General features: G+C 48.7%; 1 protein-coding gene across 1 annotated transcript in view; it reads left to right on the top strand.

Moving 5' to 3' along the window:
- The first annotated feature begins 1,180 nt into the window (after positions 1-1,180).
- The window catches only part of CACNG3 (calcium voltage-gated channel auxiliary subunit gamma 3), an 85,135-nt gene continuing 70,674 nt past the window's right edge, over positions 1,181-15,641 (top strand). The window contains exon 1 of the mRNA XM_032231285.1: positions 1,181-1,391. Within this exon, the coding sequence (XP_032087176.1) occupies positions 1,181-1,391 (211 nt within the window). The remainder of the gene's footprint in view (positions 1,392-15,641) is intronic.

Genomic DNA, 15,641 nt, shown 5'->3' with positions numbered 1-15,641 from the left:
TGTGTTGGGCCACTGGTTAGTTCCGTCTTGGCAGGGCAGAAGCAATTGGGACAGCTGGGAAACAGCATGCAGACATCAGGCGTAGAGCTGCTGCTAAACATGGGCCAATCCCTCCCTTCCCCTCCTTGTATCAACAACCGCACAAATCTTGACACAGGAAAGAACTGGCTGGCCGGAGGCATGGTTGCCCAGCAGCCCCACCCCGGGCTGGTTTTCCATCCCTTGATGGTTCTTCCTAGGGATACAGGTGGGAGAAGGAGCAGCTGCTCCACTCCACCTTGCCCTGTCTCAGTTTGGGGACTTTTGCTCGCTGCAGCAGCCTTGGCTGAATCCTCTCTGGCCAGAGCTATCCTCCGCTTTCCCAGGCGCCGCCGGACCTTGACCTATTGGTTAAGTCCCCTCCCGACTCAGCCGCGCAGGGGGGTGTTCGGGCTCTGGCAGATGGCAGCCAGAGACCCCGGTCTCCAGGGGCAGCAGCCTCACTGGGTGGATCCAGCTTTGGACCTGGGGAAGGGGCGGCCAGAAGGTCCCGGGGGATCAACAGCCTCCCTCGGGATCCTTCTGTGCCGCCGGGTCTTCCCCTGCCCGTTTCCCTTGTAGCCCAGGCCGGGCAGCAGGGCTCAGTCTGCCCCCGGAGCCCCTTCCCCAGCGGTAAAGCCGAGCCGGGGCGGCGGAGGGGAGGGGCGGGAGGGGCGGGGCGGCGGCTCCAGGCTGGGGCCGGACGGGAGCTGTCCGTTTCAGCACCCTCCGGCCGGGAGCGCTCCCGGCCTGCCGCCTGCGCAGGGCTCCCGGGGCCGACCGGCTGCTGGCGCGGGAGGGGCTGCCGCCGTGACGGGCTTCCTGCCTCCCTCCTCCCGCCAGCCGCGCCGCCGCCGCCGCCGCCTCCCCTCGCCGCTTGCTGCTCGGGCGGGCTGGCGCTGGCTCCGGCACACGCAGACCGCGCGCCGCGCTCGCCGGAGCCCTCGCCTTCCCTCCCGCCGCCGAGCGCGCCCGGGGATGGGGCTCCGGCGCCGGGCTGCTCCTCAGCCGCGCGCCCCATCCCAGCGGGGCCGGGCGGGCAGGGAGTCCGCAGCGGGGCCGCGGCTCGCAGGCGCGGCGCCTGCTCGGGGCTGAGCGCAGCCTGGCTCGGCCGGCCGGCTGGCCGCTGCCCGCCCGCCCGCCCGCGGGGCCATGCGCGGCGATGAGGATGTGTGAGCGCGGCGTCCAGATGCTGATCACCACCCTGGGCGCCTTCGCCGCCTTCAGCCTCATGACCATCGCGGTGGGCACCGACTACTGGCTTTACTCCCGCGGCGTCTGCAGGACCAAGTCCAGCGGCGACAACGACACCAGCCGGAAGAACGAGGAAGTCCTGACGCACTCGGGCTTGTGGCGGACCTGCTGCCTGGAAGGTAGGCAGGCGGGCGGCCGAGGCTCGTCTCGTCTCGGCCGGGGGGACGCCGGGCGGGACAGGCCGCCTCCTAGCCTGCTCCGGCCGCCGGGGAGACGGTCCCGGGCGGCATCCCCCGGCGGAGCCAGGAGCGGAGAGGGCGCTCCCGGTCGGGGTGCACCTGTTGCCCCCGCGCGCGTGTCCGGCCGAAATCAGCCCGAAGCCACGCGAAGGAGGCTGCCTGTCGGGGTGCGGACAAGGCTTGCTGGGTGGGCGCTCGTAGCCACTGCAGCCGCGGGGAAGGCGGGCAGCGGACGGACGGGCCACTTCTCCTGGCTCCTGGGCAGCTCCCCCTTGGTGCCAGTCTGCTGTGGGAGCGAGATATAGTGGAGCAAATGCAGTGAGCCAGAAATCCATCCATCCATCCATCCATCCATCCATCCATCCTTCCTTCCTTTCTTTCTTCCTTCCTTCCCCAGTCCTCCCCATAGGCGTCTCCTATCTGCGGGAAAGCCAGAGGTTCCTTTCTCTGCATGTTACCTACTTGAAACCTCACAGTCCTAACAGACACACGCAAACACGCACCACACACACTGACAACAGGCAGAGCGCCTGAAGAGGTGGAGCAGCAGGTCTGCAGGTCTGAAGCAAGTCCCCTCTGGGCCGGTTGGTGCCTCCCTCTGAAGCTCCTGGCAAAGCAGGTTGCAGTCTTTTGTCTCAGGTTTCCTGGGAAGGAAGGGAGGGAGGGAGGGAAGGAAGGAAGGCTGCTGTGAGCCAGACAGCCTTAACTTCCCCAAAGCTGAGCCTTGAAATATTGTCCAGGCGTTGGTACAATATGTGTGTGCATGCCTGCCTGTGTACATCCCCTCTGGGAAGCAGTCCTGCCTCTGTCCCTGGTCTTCCAAAAACCCAGCTGGAGGAAGTGAATGCATCTAGACCCAACACCTCAGGACGCAGCATGAATCAAGATGGGAGAAGAGGGCTGCTCCTTCTCCTAGGCTCTTATGGAGGCAGCCCCTTCCCCATAGACCACATCACAGGGTTCAGAGATCACTGGGCTCTGTTTCCAGTGAAATGGAAGCTTCTAACCATCTTTCACAAGTGGCTCTTGTTCCAAGAGAGAAATGTTTGGGAGGGGGCAGACCTCAGACCACAGACAGCGGAGGAAGCAGATAGGGGGCTAGCTGGGGAGAACTGAGGGGAAGCTGACAGTCCCTTGTGCCTTGCCAAAGCATGAAAGTTCCCTGGGCAGCTTTAGAGAACCAGCTGAATATCAAATCTGCTTTTAGAGATGCACCAGATGCTTCAGCATATCCAGAGTGAATGAAGATGAGAATGGCTCACCATTGATTTAGAAGGCAATTCCACTTGTCGCTTTCTTACCCAACTGAATCCTTAATAGAACCTGTCTACTTCACCTGGGTCCCACCTTCTGTCCAGCTGCTTCTCCCCCTGCCACACCTGCTCCCTTTTGTGTGTGTGTGGTGGGATTTTTGGGTAAATTCAATTGCTTCTAAGTCTTTGTTGACCCAATAGCATCATTTCTTCAAGACTGTCCACCCTTAACTATTTCTTAGAGTTCTTGAAAGCTTCTGCTCCCACCATCGGTCCATAATATCAGCCTCCTAGTTTTCTTCATTTGGCCTCTTCCATTTTTCTAAGCATCACAGTCTTTTGTGATTCTTGCCTTCACATGATATGCCCAAATATATTCTGCTTTAGCATCATTATTCTTCTTCTGGTGAGCCGTGCGGTTTTACTTGGCCATCTGGTATTGACTTGCCTGCTCTTCTGGTCATCCAACGTATTCCTGACTCTTTCTCTCCAGAACCACAGTTCAAAAGATCGGTTTTCTTTGGCTTTTCTCATGATCCAGCTCCAGAGCCTATAGTGCAACAGGGGAAACTTCAGCCCTGACAGATATTGACAGTGTGGTGTCTCTGCAGTTCCATATTTGATCTAGAGCTATCGTAGTTTTTCTCACAAATAGCAGATGTCTCTATATCAGCGCTACAGTCAGCATCACAGTAAATTTTTGTGCCTGGAAAGACAAAGTGTGTTGTTATTCCTCCTTTTTGAGTTGACATCATGCTTTCCCCCTCCCCTATTAATGTTGAGCAGGAAAGTCTGGCTTTGGCACTCTCTTCATCTCGCAAAAAAATTGCTTTTCCTCTCCGCTAGTCATCAGCCTATCTGTGATTGTTGTGGTTTCTCACAACAAAAATTAACTTTCAATTGCTTCTAGCCCAGCATTTCTCATGCTTTATTATGCTTATTTGCAACCTAGGCACACCCTTTCCCCCACTTTGGACCTTTTAGTTATTCTGTCTTCCATTCTAACTGTTGCTTCCTGGGTGATGATTCCCTTGCCGTCCCCACAGCTTTATCTATGGGGCCTCGGATTGCCCCTGTCCCTTCTGAACAAGGCTAAGACATCTGGCAATTTTCATTTTCATGTATGAAGTTGAGTTGCAAAACCTCGAGCATTATCTTATAGAATGAGGGTACATGCATTTCTCAGTTTCTCTCCCCCCCCCCCCCTTTTCATGCTTTGGAGTAGTGGATCTTTACTCATCCCTTGGGTACAGCTGCGTTTTTCACCGCCGCTTACAAAACAACATTTGTTATTGCAAGCCCTACACCTCACTGCACCGTGGTCATTGTGAGATCACCAGTACATCTCTTTCTACCTAAGCGCCTTTGCGTCGCACCTGCTGCACCAGTTCTAACACAGTCCTGGGTCTCATTTGGCAAGAGGGAGGAGGGGGGCATCTGTGGGGCCTGAATCCAAAGCAAATGGCCTCCATGGGGAGCAGCTGGTGAGCCGGGCCAGGCAGTTGGACGGGAACTTTTGTCTCCTTCCAAGGGACTATTTCTTGGGGCCACAGAAAACAGTCTGTCTCTGCCTTGGCTGCCAGGGCTTCCGGCTGTGCACCAGGCTCCATGTTGTGCACTTTGCAGTGGGGGATATAATCCTGTTCCAGGGAGAGGCTTGTCTGCTTCCAAGGGAGGGGAGAAGGGGCTGAATGAGAGCCAGCCAAATGGAGCCTTGTTTGTGCATGTGGTTTGAATGACTTTATGGGCTAGCACTGCAGATGTGCTCAGAGGACTGTGCCACTTGGGAAGCCAGCTGTTGACCGGCATAACAGGTATTTGCTTATGACTGGGGAAAAAATTCTTCTTGCGTTCGGCCTGCTGGAGACAGGGCTGAGTCCTTCACAAGAGTGTGAGACGAGCAGGAAGGGGTGCCTCTCTGGAAGAAATGGGGGGGGAGGGAGGCTGCCTCATGAATGGGTGGAAGCAGATGCTGGGGTGGGATGCGGGGCGCTGGAGAGCTCTCTGCAGCAGGAATTCTGTTTCCAAGCCATGAATGGGGCAGTGTGCCTGGCTGTTTCTGAAGAGCCCAGCCCTAGGAAGGAAACATTCCAAGAGTGGGAGGGGGAGTTTCAGGGTTAGAGTTACTCAGAGGAGAAGCGAGGAACAGTGGTAAGAAGGGCTAGCAGATTGGAGGGAGGGGCAGGAATCTGAGCCACTAGTAAATATCGGGAAGACGAGACAGGGAAACCCACCTTTGCTGCTGACTAGCGAATACCTGCCCTTTTGCAGTTGGAGGTGTATGAGGCTCCCCAGGGAAGCAGATGGAACTGTCCAGAGGAAATCAGTGCCTTAACACAGGGCAGCTTTGGCTCTAATTCATTTGATGGATTGTATTGTTTTTATCCTGCCTTTATTGCTTTATAAGTAACTCAAGGTGGTAAACATAGCCAATACTCCTTCTTCCTCTTATTTTTTCCCACAACAACAACCTTGTGAGGTGGGTTGACCTGAAAGAGAGTGAGCGGCCCAAAGTGCCCGCCTAAGGCAGGACTAAACTCAACACTTCCTGCATTTGAGGCCAGCAGCTTCACCACGAGACCAAACTGGCTCTCTTAGTGGTCTCCCTTCCCTTTGCCCAGCGGTTGGGTGGTGGACTAAAAGAATGTTTTGCACATGTCTCTAATTAAAACTAAATGGAATGAAAGGGGATTTGTCTCTTGTGTTCCCACATTTTCCTCCTCGTTCAGCCCAGACATTTAGGAACCACTTTCAAATCTTCTCCAGAGCAGCAGCCAACATTTCCATCTCTGGCAACTCTCCCTCAAAGGAGCCCCAACTCAGACTCTGCCCCAGCCTCCCACACTGACCAGCCCAAACACCTGAAGGAGATGGGCAGGGGGGAGGCACCATCCATCCACCACAAGATTTCCTGCCACATCAGTCTGTCGGGGTCTCTACCAGGGACCAGGCAGCTGCCTCAAGGGGCGCATTGCAGTCTCGCAGGCTGCTGGCGTCCCAGCCATACTCAGGAGCTTGTTCTGCAGATAAGGACATTGGTCCAGCTTTGGGCTCGCTGGGTGGTGCTTCTTCTATTGTAGGCTGTAACACGGTTGCCAACCTTTGAGATAGCCTCTGAAGCTGTGCTCCGAACATGCCAAGAGAAGACAGCTGGAAAGGGCAGGTGAGGGCAGGGGCTGGAGTGCAAAGGACAGTTGCCAACAGGGCAGGGGGCTGAAACAAGTGGCTGTCGCAAGAAGATGTGGCGCCCCCTCCCCCTTGTTCTCTGCCTCAGACTCCAGCTTGTTTCGTGGTTTGTTCACTGAACCAGTTCTTGGAAAGCCATGTTTGCCTCCAGCGAAATGAAGAAAGCAGGGCAGTGGTACTGGTGGAAGGAAGAGAGTGAGGGGAGCTGGGAGCTGGCCAGAATTTTGCACAGCTCACCTGAGCTTCCATAAACAAACTGGGCTGGTGCTGGCACTCAGAGCCTCCACAGCAGCCAGGCAGGTGGAGGCACAGCCCCCTGCAGCTGACATTTTCCCTCCTTATTCCTAAGATGGTGATAGGAAGGAAGCTTTGACACAGGTTTTTCCCCAATGAGGTTGCATCAACTACAACATACTACTGCTGTTCTACAGGGGTCTATGAACAATTGGCGGGCTGTGAGAGCCAGGCGTAGCAAGAAGAGCATCACCTGGAAATATTATTGTCTCAGGGGTTCCACTACAGCTGGAGACATCTGGTGGAAGTGATTAGGTGATATCCCTAAGTCATGTGCCCTGTGTGGTTGTCTGTATAGAAGCAGGGCTCTCCAACTTAAGACTTCAACTCAACTGAGGAATTCAAGTTGAGGAATTCTGGGAGTTGAAGTCCACAAGTTGCCAAGTCTGGAGATCCTGCTCTACAGAGAATCAAGGAAGGGACATATTGATCCCTGGTAGCAAAAGCACTTAGGCTTATATACCGCTATATACCACTGCACGGTGCTCACGGTGCTTCTCAGAGTCAGCCTATTTCCCCCAACAATCTGGGTCCTCATTTTACCCACCTCGGAAGGATGGAAGTCAACCTTGAGCTCAGTGAAATTCAAACTGCCAAATTGCAGGCAGCCGACAGTCAGTAGAAGTAGCCTGCAGTACTGCACTTTAACCACTGTGCCACCACGTCTCATTTACAGCCCTCTCTAAGCGGTTTACAGAGTCCGCCTCTTGCCCCCAACAATCTGGGTCCTCATTTATCCACCTCGGAAGGATGGAAGGCTGAGTCAATCTTGAGCCCAGTGAGATTCGAACTGCCAAATTGCAGGGAGCGGCAGTCACAGAAGTAGCCTGCAATACTGCATTCTCACCACTGCACCACGTGGCTCACCATGAGGGCCCAGTCTCATGCCATGCCTCTTTCTATCCAAAACCCAAATGGAGCTTTCTAGGTTGCCCAATTTATGCTGTTCTTTGTCATTTCCATCCTACCTATGGCTGCATGTTTAGCACAAAGTTGATCGTGGCCAATTACTGCTATTTAGCTACATCCAATTATATAGTAATATATTTTTATTGCATTTTAACTTATGTTTTCTAAATTAGCCAGTGCCAGAAAAATAGAGTCTAAAGACTTCACCTTAACAAATTATCCATATTCTCTATATTGGGAAATAAAACTACCTGCTTCAAGCTTTGCTTTTTAAAAAACAATGAATCTCAATCTATGGTCACAGTGTATTTTGAATTACAGAGCCTGAAATAAAGGGGCTCAAGGGGATCTTGGAGGTCTTCTAGTCCACACACTCCCATCCTGCTCAAGCAGGAGATCCCTATATCATTCCAAACAAATGTCTTCTTAAATCTCCAGTGGTGGACCACCCACAGTCTCTGGAGACAAGCTGCTCCATGATTAATTGTTCTCACTGTCAGGAAAGTTTTCTTAGTTCCAGTTTAGTTTTCTAGTCTCTCTTTAAAAGCTTCCACCCATTGCTCCTGCCCAGGTGCCTACGGAGAATAAATATCTTCCCTGTGACAGCCTCTTCATTAGGCTAACATACCAAAGGTGGCATTCAGCAGATTCTGAGCCGTTCTGGAGAACCGCTAGGAGAAATTTTGAGTAGTTCAGAGAACCGGTAAATACCACCTCTGACTTGCCCTCCGCTCCCATCTATTCTCTGCCTCCCGAGTCCAGCTGATCAGGAGGAACTGGGGATTTTGCAGTATCCCTTCCCTGCCACCGCAACCAAGCCACACCCATCAAGCGCGCCAACAGAACCAGTAGTAAAAAATTTTAATCCCACCACTGAACATAGTTTCATTAACGGTTCATGTTTAGCCTTCAGACTCCTTATCATTTTTGTTGTTTTCTGAACTCTTTCTATGGTTCAGCAATCTTTTTGAATGTGGTGACCAGAAGTGGATGCAATATTCCACCTGTGGTCTCCCCAGTAACAATATGGTATCATTTCCCAGGCTCTTGATGCTATTCCTCTGTGATTACAGCCTAGGACTATATTGGCTTTTTTGGCGCTGCAGCAGCTGCTAGCTCTTATTTAAATAGATGCCCTAGATCCCGCTCACAGTTATTACTCTTGAGTCAGGTGCCTCTGATTCTAGGACCTATGGTTGGTTTTTCCTGCCTAAGGTGCAGATGTTGAGTCGCTGTAGCACAGTGGTTAGAGTGCAGTACTGCAGAGCTATTCTACTGACTGATGGCTGCCTGCAATTTGGCAGTTCAAATCTCACCAGGCTCAAGGTTTGATTCAGCCTTCCCTCCTTCCGAGATGGATAAAATGAGGACACGGATTGTTGGGGAAATATGCTGACTCTGGTAACCGGCTTAAGCACTGTGAAGCAGATATATATAAATCTAAGTGCTATTGCTATTGCATTTTGTGGATAGGCCAGTGTTCAAATCTGTCAAGATCCTTCTGAATCTTGAGTCTATCTTTCCAAGCCTTGTCAGTTTCTCCTGCTTGGTATTGTCTGCAAATTTGATTGAGCGCTCCTTCAACCCTCATCTAGGTCATTTATAAAGGTGTTGAAGAGCACTGGTCCCAAGTTCTGAGGTACCCCATCTGCCTGCTCCCTCTATGTAGATGTAGCTCCATTGAGGATTACACTGTAGCTGGTTGGGCAACTGTAAATGATCTGATAGTGATATTCCACATTGTTCTATCGCACCAAGAAATAGGCTGTGATTACTTTGTCAATGCCTTAGTGAAGTCCAGGTATACTATATCCACTGCATTTGCTGCTCCACTAATTTAGTCATTTTGTCAAAGAATGAACGTAAGGTTTGTCTGGCAGAACTGTTTTTACAAGCATGGGCTGCTTCTATTACTTGTCTTATTTGTTCTTGGGTGCTTGATTATCACAAATGCTTGAATATCTTTTCTGGGAATCTATCCAGGTATTGCTGAGCCTGACATCAATTGGTCTGTAGTTTCTGGATCCATTTTCCTTTTTTTTTTGGTTAGATTGGAACCCACATCAGCTCATTTCTAGGCCTCTGGTAGCTTCCTGGTGCTTTAGGAGCTTTGAAAGATTTTGTTCAGTGGTTCTATGATCATATTTTGCCAGCTCCTTCAAAACCCCATCTAGCAATCTCTCTTGTCATGGTGATTTGAACTAATTCTGAGATGGATAGATGTTCTCTTACCAGTTTCTTTGCAATGTTGTACTCGTATTTCTATTCTGTCTTCTGCAGCATTGCTTTTGATAGGTTGGGCTATTTTTTCCTTTTGCATAAAGACAGATGCAAAGAATGAATTAAGCAGCTCCACTTTCTCCCTGCTACCTATCATCTCCTTTGCCTCCCAGTTGATTTCAGGATAGTGAAAGTCCCCCATTACTACTGTAGCATGCTTCCTGCACACTTTAATTAATTGATTAGCAAACAGTTTATCTATTTCCTCTGTTTGGTTGGGTGTCCTGTAGTATGGCAATATCATTCCTTTTTCCTTGTATATAAACCCATATGCACTCAAGAAGGTTTTTATTCTTAGTATTATGTATTCTGTAGAAAACAGTTATTCTTACCTGTAATGTAATTCCACTTCCTCCTTTTGTTAGGTCTGTTTCTTTTGAACAGTTTTAAATCCTTCTAGCACAGCGGTCTCCAAATTCGATTTCATTGAGGGCTGCATCAGGAGGGCTGTGCTTGACCTTGGGGGGGGGGAGGCGGCGCAGGATAGGCTCAACATCACTTGGCCACCTGGGATGCGACAGCCTCCTGCAGCTCTCTGCCAGTGAAAATGGAGCTCAGGGGGCTGCACATGACCCTCCCAAGCTCCATTTTCGCTAGCAGAGGCACCGCAGGCCAGTCCGCTGTTTCCAGATCTAAGCAAGGCAGGCCGCATCCAGGCTTGAATTTGACCTTCAGTTTGGGCCTTGAGTTTGACACCCCTGCAGTATGTTCCATTCAAGTGTTTCATCCCACAACTTTCAGTAATGGCAACAATGTCATATTTGCCCTCCTATACGGGGACCTCAAGTTTGCCCTGTTCGTTCCTCTGACTTTGAGCATTAGTGAATTGGCATCGGAGTCCTTTGGATTGATCCTGTGTTTGCTTCCCATGTCTTCTTTTGTATCTGAGTTCTCCTTCCTTCTCACCATTTGATCGGATGTGGTCTTGAGGTTTATCTGTGGGATTAGGTCAGTGGTGAGTTCCTACCGGTTTCCGACCGGTTCCACTGAATTGGTAGTGGTACCCAGGCCTGCCATGCCCCAAACTGGTTCCCTGGTCTCTTCTGCCCTCACCACCATGTTTCTGCGCATGCGCAGAACAGTTTCAGTCAACTGCGCATACGCAGCAATGTGCAGCAGCAAAACGCGTGACCCGCCAAAAGCGCGAACGTCATAAGCGCGCGCGACAACACCGCGGCACTAAACCGCGATGTCAAAAGCGCGCCAACAACAGCGTGCCGACAACAGCGCGCCGACAGAAGTGCGCCGACAGAAGTGCGATTTAATTTAAGGTAAGATTTACGGTTAGGTTTAGGGTTAGGTTTAGGGTTAGGTTTAGGGTTAGGTTAGGGTTAGGTTTAAGTTTAGGTTTAGGGTTAGGTTTAGGGTTAGGTTTTAGGGTCACGTTACAGCACGCTTCTGTCGGCGCGCTTCTGTCGGCGCGCTTTTGTCGGCGCGCTTTAGGGCTAATTCGTCGCTCATTTGTCGCGCGGTTTTGTCACCACGCTTTAGACACCGCGGTTTAGTCAGGCATGCTTTTGTTGTGCGCGCATTTGTGGTGGAACCGCAAAACGCCCTCTCAGTGAACTGGTAGTAAATGGGTTAGGAATCCACCACTGGATTAAGTCCTAAAGATCATCTCCCCCCTCCCAATTTAGTTTTAAAGCCCTTCACATATGCCAAGCCAGTTGTTTTCCAAACACGTTCTTTCCAGTTCTTGTGAGGGGTGGTCCATCCGCTGCCAGAAGTCCTTCATGAAGATAACGTAGATTGTGGTCTGGAAGTTCAAAGGTCTCTTGAGGGTACTATCCTTTAAGCCAGTGGATTATTTCTAAAATCCTCCATTCACTTCACTGGATGTTGACCTTTCCTTGGAAGTACAGATGAAAACACTACCTGTACCTCAATCTTTTTGACTTTCATGCCTAGCTGCTTATAATCTCTTGATATGTTTTCAGGCTCTTTGTTGTATTGTTTGAAAGAGGAGAAAGGGTAATAATATGGGGGGTTAATTATTTTAGTAAGCCTCAGTCGCATCTTTGATCTTTGCTCCTTGGAGACAGCATGACTCCCTTGATAGATTGTCCAGTCTACAGATTGTTGATTTCATTCCTCTGAGAAATGAGTCTCCTATCACCAATACTTTTTTCCTGAGTATTTTATATTCCTGTTATTGGCTTTAGAATAGTTGCATTTAACACCTTATAAACTGATATAAAGTTTGGGGTGTGTTCCTTCAAATAGTGTGAAAAAATGTAAAAAACATAAAAAGGGTGGTCTGCATATATGTGTACAAACATACCTGTATGAATAATACAAAATATCAGAATACAGCAGGAAGGGACCTTGGAGTCTTCTAGTGCAGTCCCCTGCTCAAGCAGGAGACCCTATACCATTCCAGACAAGTGCCTGTCCTGTCTTTTCTTAACCTCCAGTTAAGCACCCACAACTTCTGGTGGCAAGCTGTTCTACTGGCTAACTGTTCTCACTGTTACGAAGTTTCTCCTTAATTCTAGGTTGCTTCTCTCCTTGATTAGTTTTCATCCATTGTTTCTTGTCCTGCCTTCTGGTGCTTTGGAAAATAAGTTGACCACCTCTTCTTTGTGGCAGTCCTCAAATATTATAACATTGCTATCATGCCACCTTTAGTTCTTCTGTTCTCTAGATTAGCCATATCCTGCAACCATTTGTACTTACAACCACTTGTAGTGACCATTCAAAGTTAAAACAGCACTGAAAAAGCTGACTTGTAATCAGTCCTCGCACTTTTGACTATTATAGCATTTCCACAGTCACATGATCAAAATTCAGACACCAGGCAACTGGCATGTTGCAGCATCTTAGAGTCAAGACCTCACCATCTGAACCTTACTAGCAGGATTCCAACAAGCAACATCAATTAGGGAAGCCAAATTTGGTTAACAACAAGCTGAATAGTGATTATTCATCATTAAGAAAGATAGATAGATAGATAGATAGATAGATAGATAGATAGATAGATAGATAGATGATAGATAGATGATAGATAGATGATAGATAGATTAAATAGATAGATAGATAGAGAGAGAGAGAGAGAGAGAGAGAGAGAGAGAGAGATGATAGATAGATGATAGATAGATGATAGATAGATAGATAGATAGATAGATAGATAGATAGATAGATAGATAGATGAAAGAGGATGGATAGATAGATAGATAGATAGATAGATAGATGAAAGAGGATAGATAGATAGATAGATAGATAGATAGATAGATAGATAGATAGATAGATAGATCGAGGATAGATAGATAGATAGATAGATAGATAGATAGATAGATAGATAGATAGATAGATAGAGGCATAGACATAGACACATATGTATGTATATAGCATGGGTCTATTCTATTTTGTAATTCTCTTCTCTTCTCTTCTATTCTCATGAAAAGGAGTGAGATTGCACAAGATGTCCAGAATCTTTCCAGATTCTGGAATTCGTGAAGCCTTCCTCCAGTCCTTGATGAAAATGCTTTTGCTGCAACACATTGGAGATTAAATCAGACATTTTGCCTGAATGAAGCACCCGGGAAGAAAGCTTGGGGATGTAGGAGGCTGTCTTCAACTAAGAAGGTGGATTTTTTCTGACAGTGGTGGGCCTGCCTTGGCTCGTCTTACTGAGATTCCTTTCCAAGTATACTTAGCTGTCTCTGCCCCCAATTGACTAAATATATGGAAAGATTTCTGACAGGGTAGTTGTAATCACCATTAGCTTAATTTTATAGGAGACTGAATGTTAAATCCCCTTCAGGCTAAAAAAGTAACCACCTTGCAGGCAGAAATCTAGCATAGGAGGAAATGGATATGGTGGAATTGATCATCATGTGCAGGAAGCTGTTTTGTTTCTTGTTTTGTTCTTAATGTGGTGGATACTGGAGACTTCTCCAAATAGCGACCTGATTCAATCCTATATAAAGCTCCCCTCCAGTCAAGTAGATCGTCCAGATCAGTTGCAGACTACATTGACCTCTTAGAACAGGGGTCTTCAACCTTGGCAATGTTAAGCCTGGAGGACTTCAATTCCCAGAATTCCCCAGCTGGAGACCTCTGTCTTAGAAGATCATCTTTTGGCCCAACTTTTTGGGATTGTGCCTTCCTCTTTTCTGAGAAGGCAGATTTGGGGACAGGGGGCTTTATGTACTTTCACATACTTTTCTGCAGGGAAAAACTACATCCGTTGCACCTCACCCTGACAGCGCGGGGGGGAGGGGCTGCCCCAGATTGAAGCCCATATTTGGTGCAATCCTGTGGGGGGAAGACTATGGTGGCATCATCCAACATTGGCAGTGCATAGTACGGGCACAAAGCACCAGTAGTCATGCCCAGGTATTGAAAATGCTGCCGTGGCTGCAACAGCCAACAAAGAGAAACCAATTGGTAGAAACCTCAAGCCAACACTAAGAAGCAGTTTGGGTTTCTTGACAATCCCACTATGCTGCAGGAAATACATCTACAGTTTCTGAATGTTGCCTTGGACTGTTGTGTATAGGCCTCTCCAGCACTGTTGGTTGTTACCTGTACCTGAAGGGGTTCTTGAGAATCAAGTCACCCAGTTGCTACAGAAGGTGAAGATACAGATTAACAGAGTTGGAAGGTACCTTGTAGGTCATCTAGTCCAATGCCATGTCCAAGCAGGAGACCCTACACCATTTGGACAGATGGCAGTCCAATCTCTCCTTGAAAGCCTCCAATGATGAAGCTCCCAGAACTTCTGAAGATAATTTCTGTTCCATCGGTTGATTGTTCCCACTGTCAGAAATTTTCTCTTATTTCCAGGTTGAATCTCTCCTTGGTCAGTTTCCATCCATTATTCCTTGTCCGGCCTTTGGGTGCCTTGGAGAATAGCTTGACACCCTCCTCTCTGTGGCAGCCCCTCAAATATTGGAAGACTGCTATCCTGTCTCCCTTGGTCCTTCTCTTCACTAGACTAGTCATGTCCAATTCCTGTAACTAACCCTTCTCTTCCTTCCTCCTAGTTCTGTAGTTGTCACTCTTAGAGGCTAAAAATCATGATGACTTAACTGAAATATTAATTTGAGTTAACTTTATAAAGTATACAGGAAAACCTCACAGCTACTTCAGAGTAAGGCACCATCTATTATCTGGCTCAGACTATGCTAGAAATCCCAGCTATCAAGCATTGCTTGGTTAGAATGAGCCACAATCTGATATGGATCTTGGCATTCAGGAGGGGTGGCAGAGGGGAGGAGGTAGGGGAGATGTAAGGGACCAGCAGGAAGCTGGACTGAACCTTTGATCAAGCAGCGTCATGCTGGGCTAAGAGTAGAGTCCTGCCTGCTAACTGAGGTCTTTCCTAATCTTCTCTTCGTATGTATGGCAGAACTCAGCAATAGCTCAATAATCAGCTGTCAGTGTGATAGAAGAACACATGGCATCTAAGCTCTCATTATAACATCTGAAATGCAGACATAATGGCAAACCACAAACTGGGAAATGAATTGCTCTTGCGTGAATTGCTCTTGGCCATTTGAGTTCAGATCCTTGAGCCAATTGCATCCTTGGGAACAAGGACCAGGGACTCATCAAGATGGATATTTAAACAAGGACAGCCACGATTGCACACTTCATTAACTGTCACCACTATCGGTATTGCTCCAATTAATTGCAGACTCAGAAGTTAAAGTGTTAATCATTTTGTGTGTGAGGTGGATTCATCTACAATCAAGGGGCACTGCAAGGCTACAGATTCAGGCTGGGCCTTAAGGCCTGGAAAGAATATCCTGCCGACATTTTGTTTGAAATCCGGTAGGAGAACCTATAATCTTCAAAATATTCAGGATTTGTTTTCCACCTGATTTCATGGGAAAGATTTCATCAGGAATAAAGTTTCAAGTGCTCCTATTGAAGTCAATGGAGAATACTTTTCAGACCTGCTGCAATCTGATCCCTTAGGAAAGAAAGACCCTCGATTCCATTAGGTTGAAGCGAATGGTCCTTTTACTAAAAGATGTTGGCTGCTATAAATTTAAGCTAGCTCTGGATTTCTGAGCCCAAAAGATACAGAAAGGCTTGCCCTCATCCTAGCCTTCCCACCATGACCAGTCCGTCTGCAACCAATTGGAACTTGCCAAAATCTTTTGAAGACAACATCTGCAGAGCTGCAAGCACAGAAATGGCATGAGGCTGGAAAAGCAGCTCAGTGTCCATAGAGCATCAGGGAGTCTTCTCCTGCCAAGAAAGAACCAAGGAGCTTTGCGTTCCCAGAGCCTTCAGGGGCATCCTTCGGGACTCCAGG

The sequence above is a fragment of the Thamnophis elegans genome, chromosome 14 (assembly GCF_009769535.1).
Source record: "Thamnophis elegans isolate rThaEle1 chromosome 14, rThaEle1.pri, whole genome shotgun sequence".
NCBI lineage: Eukaryota > Metazoa > Chordata > Lepidosauria > Squamata > Colubridae > Thamnophis > Thamnophis elegans.
Note: the sequence above shows the minus strand (reverse complement) of the source record. Positions and strands in the feature narration are given on the sequence as shown.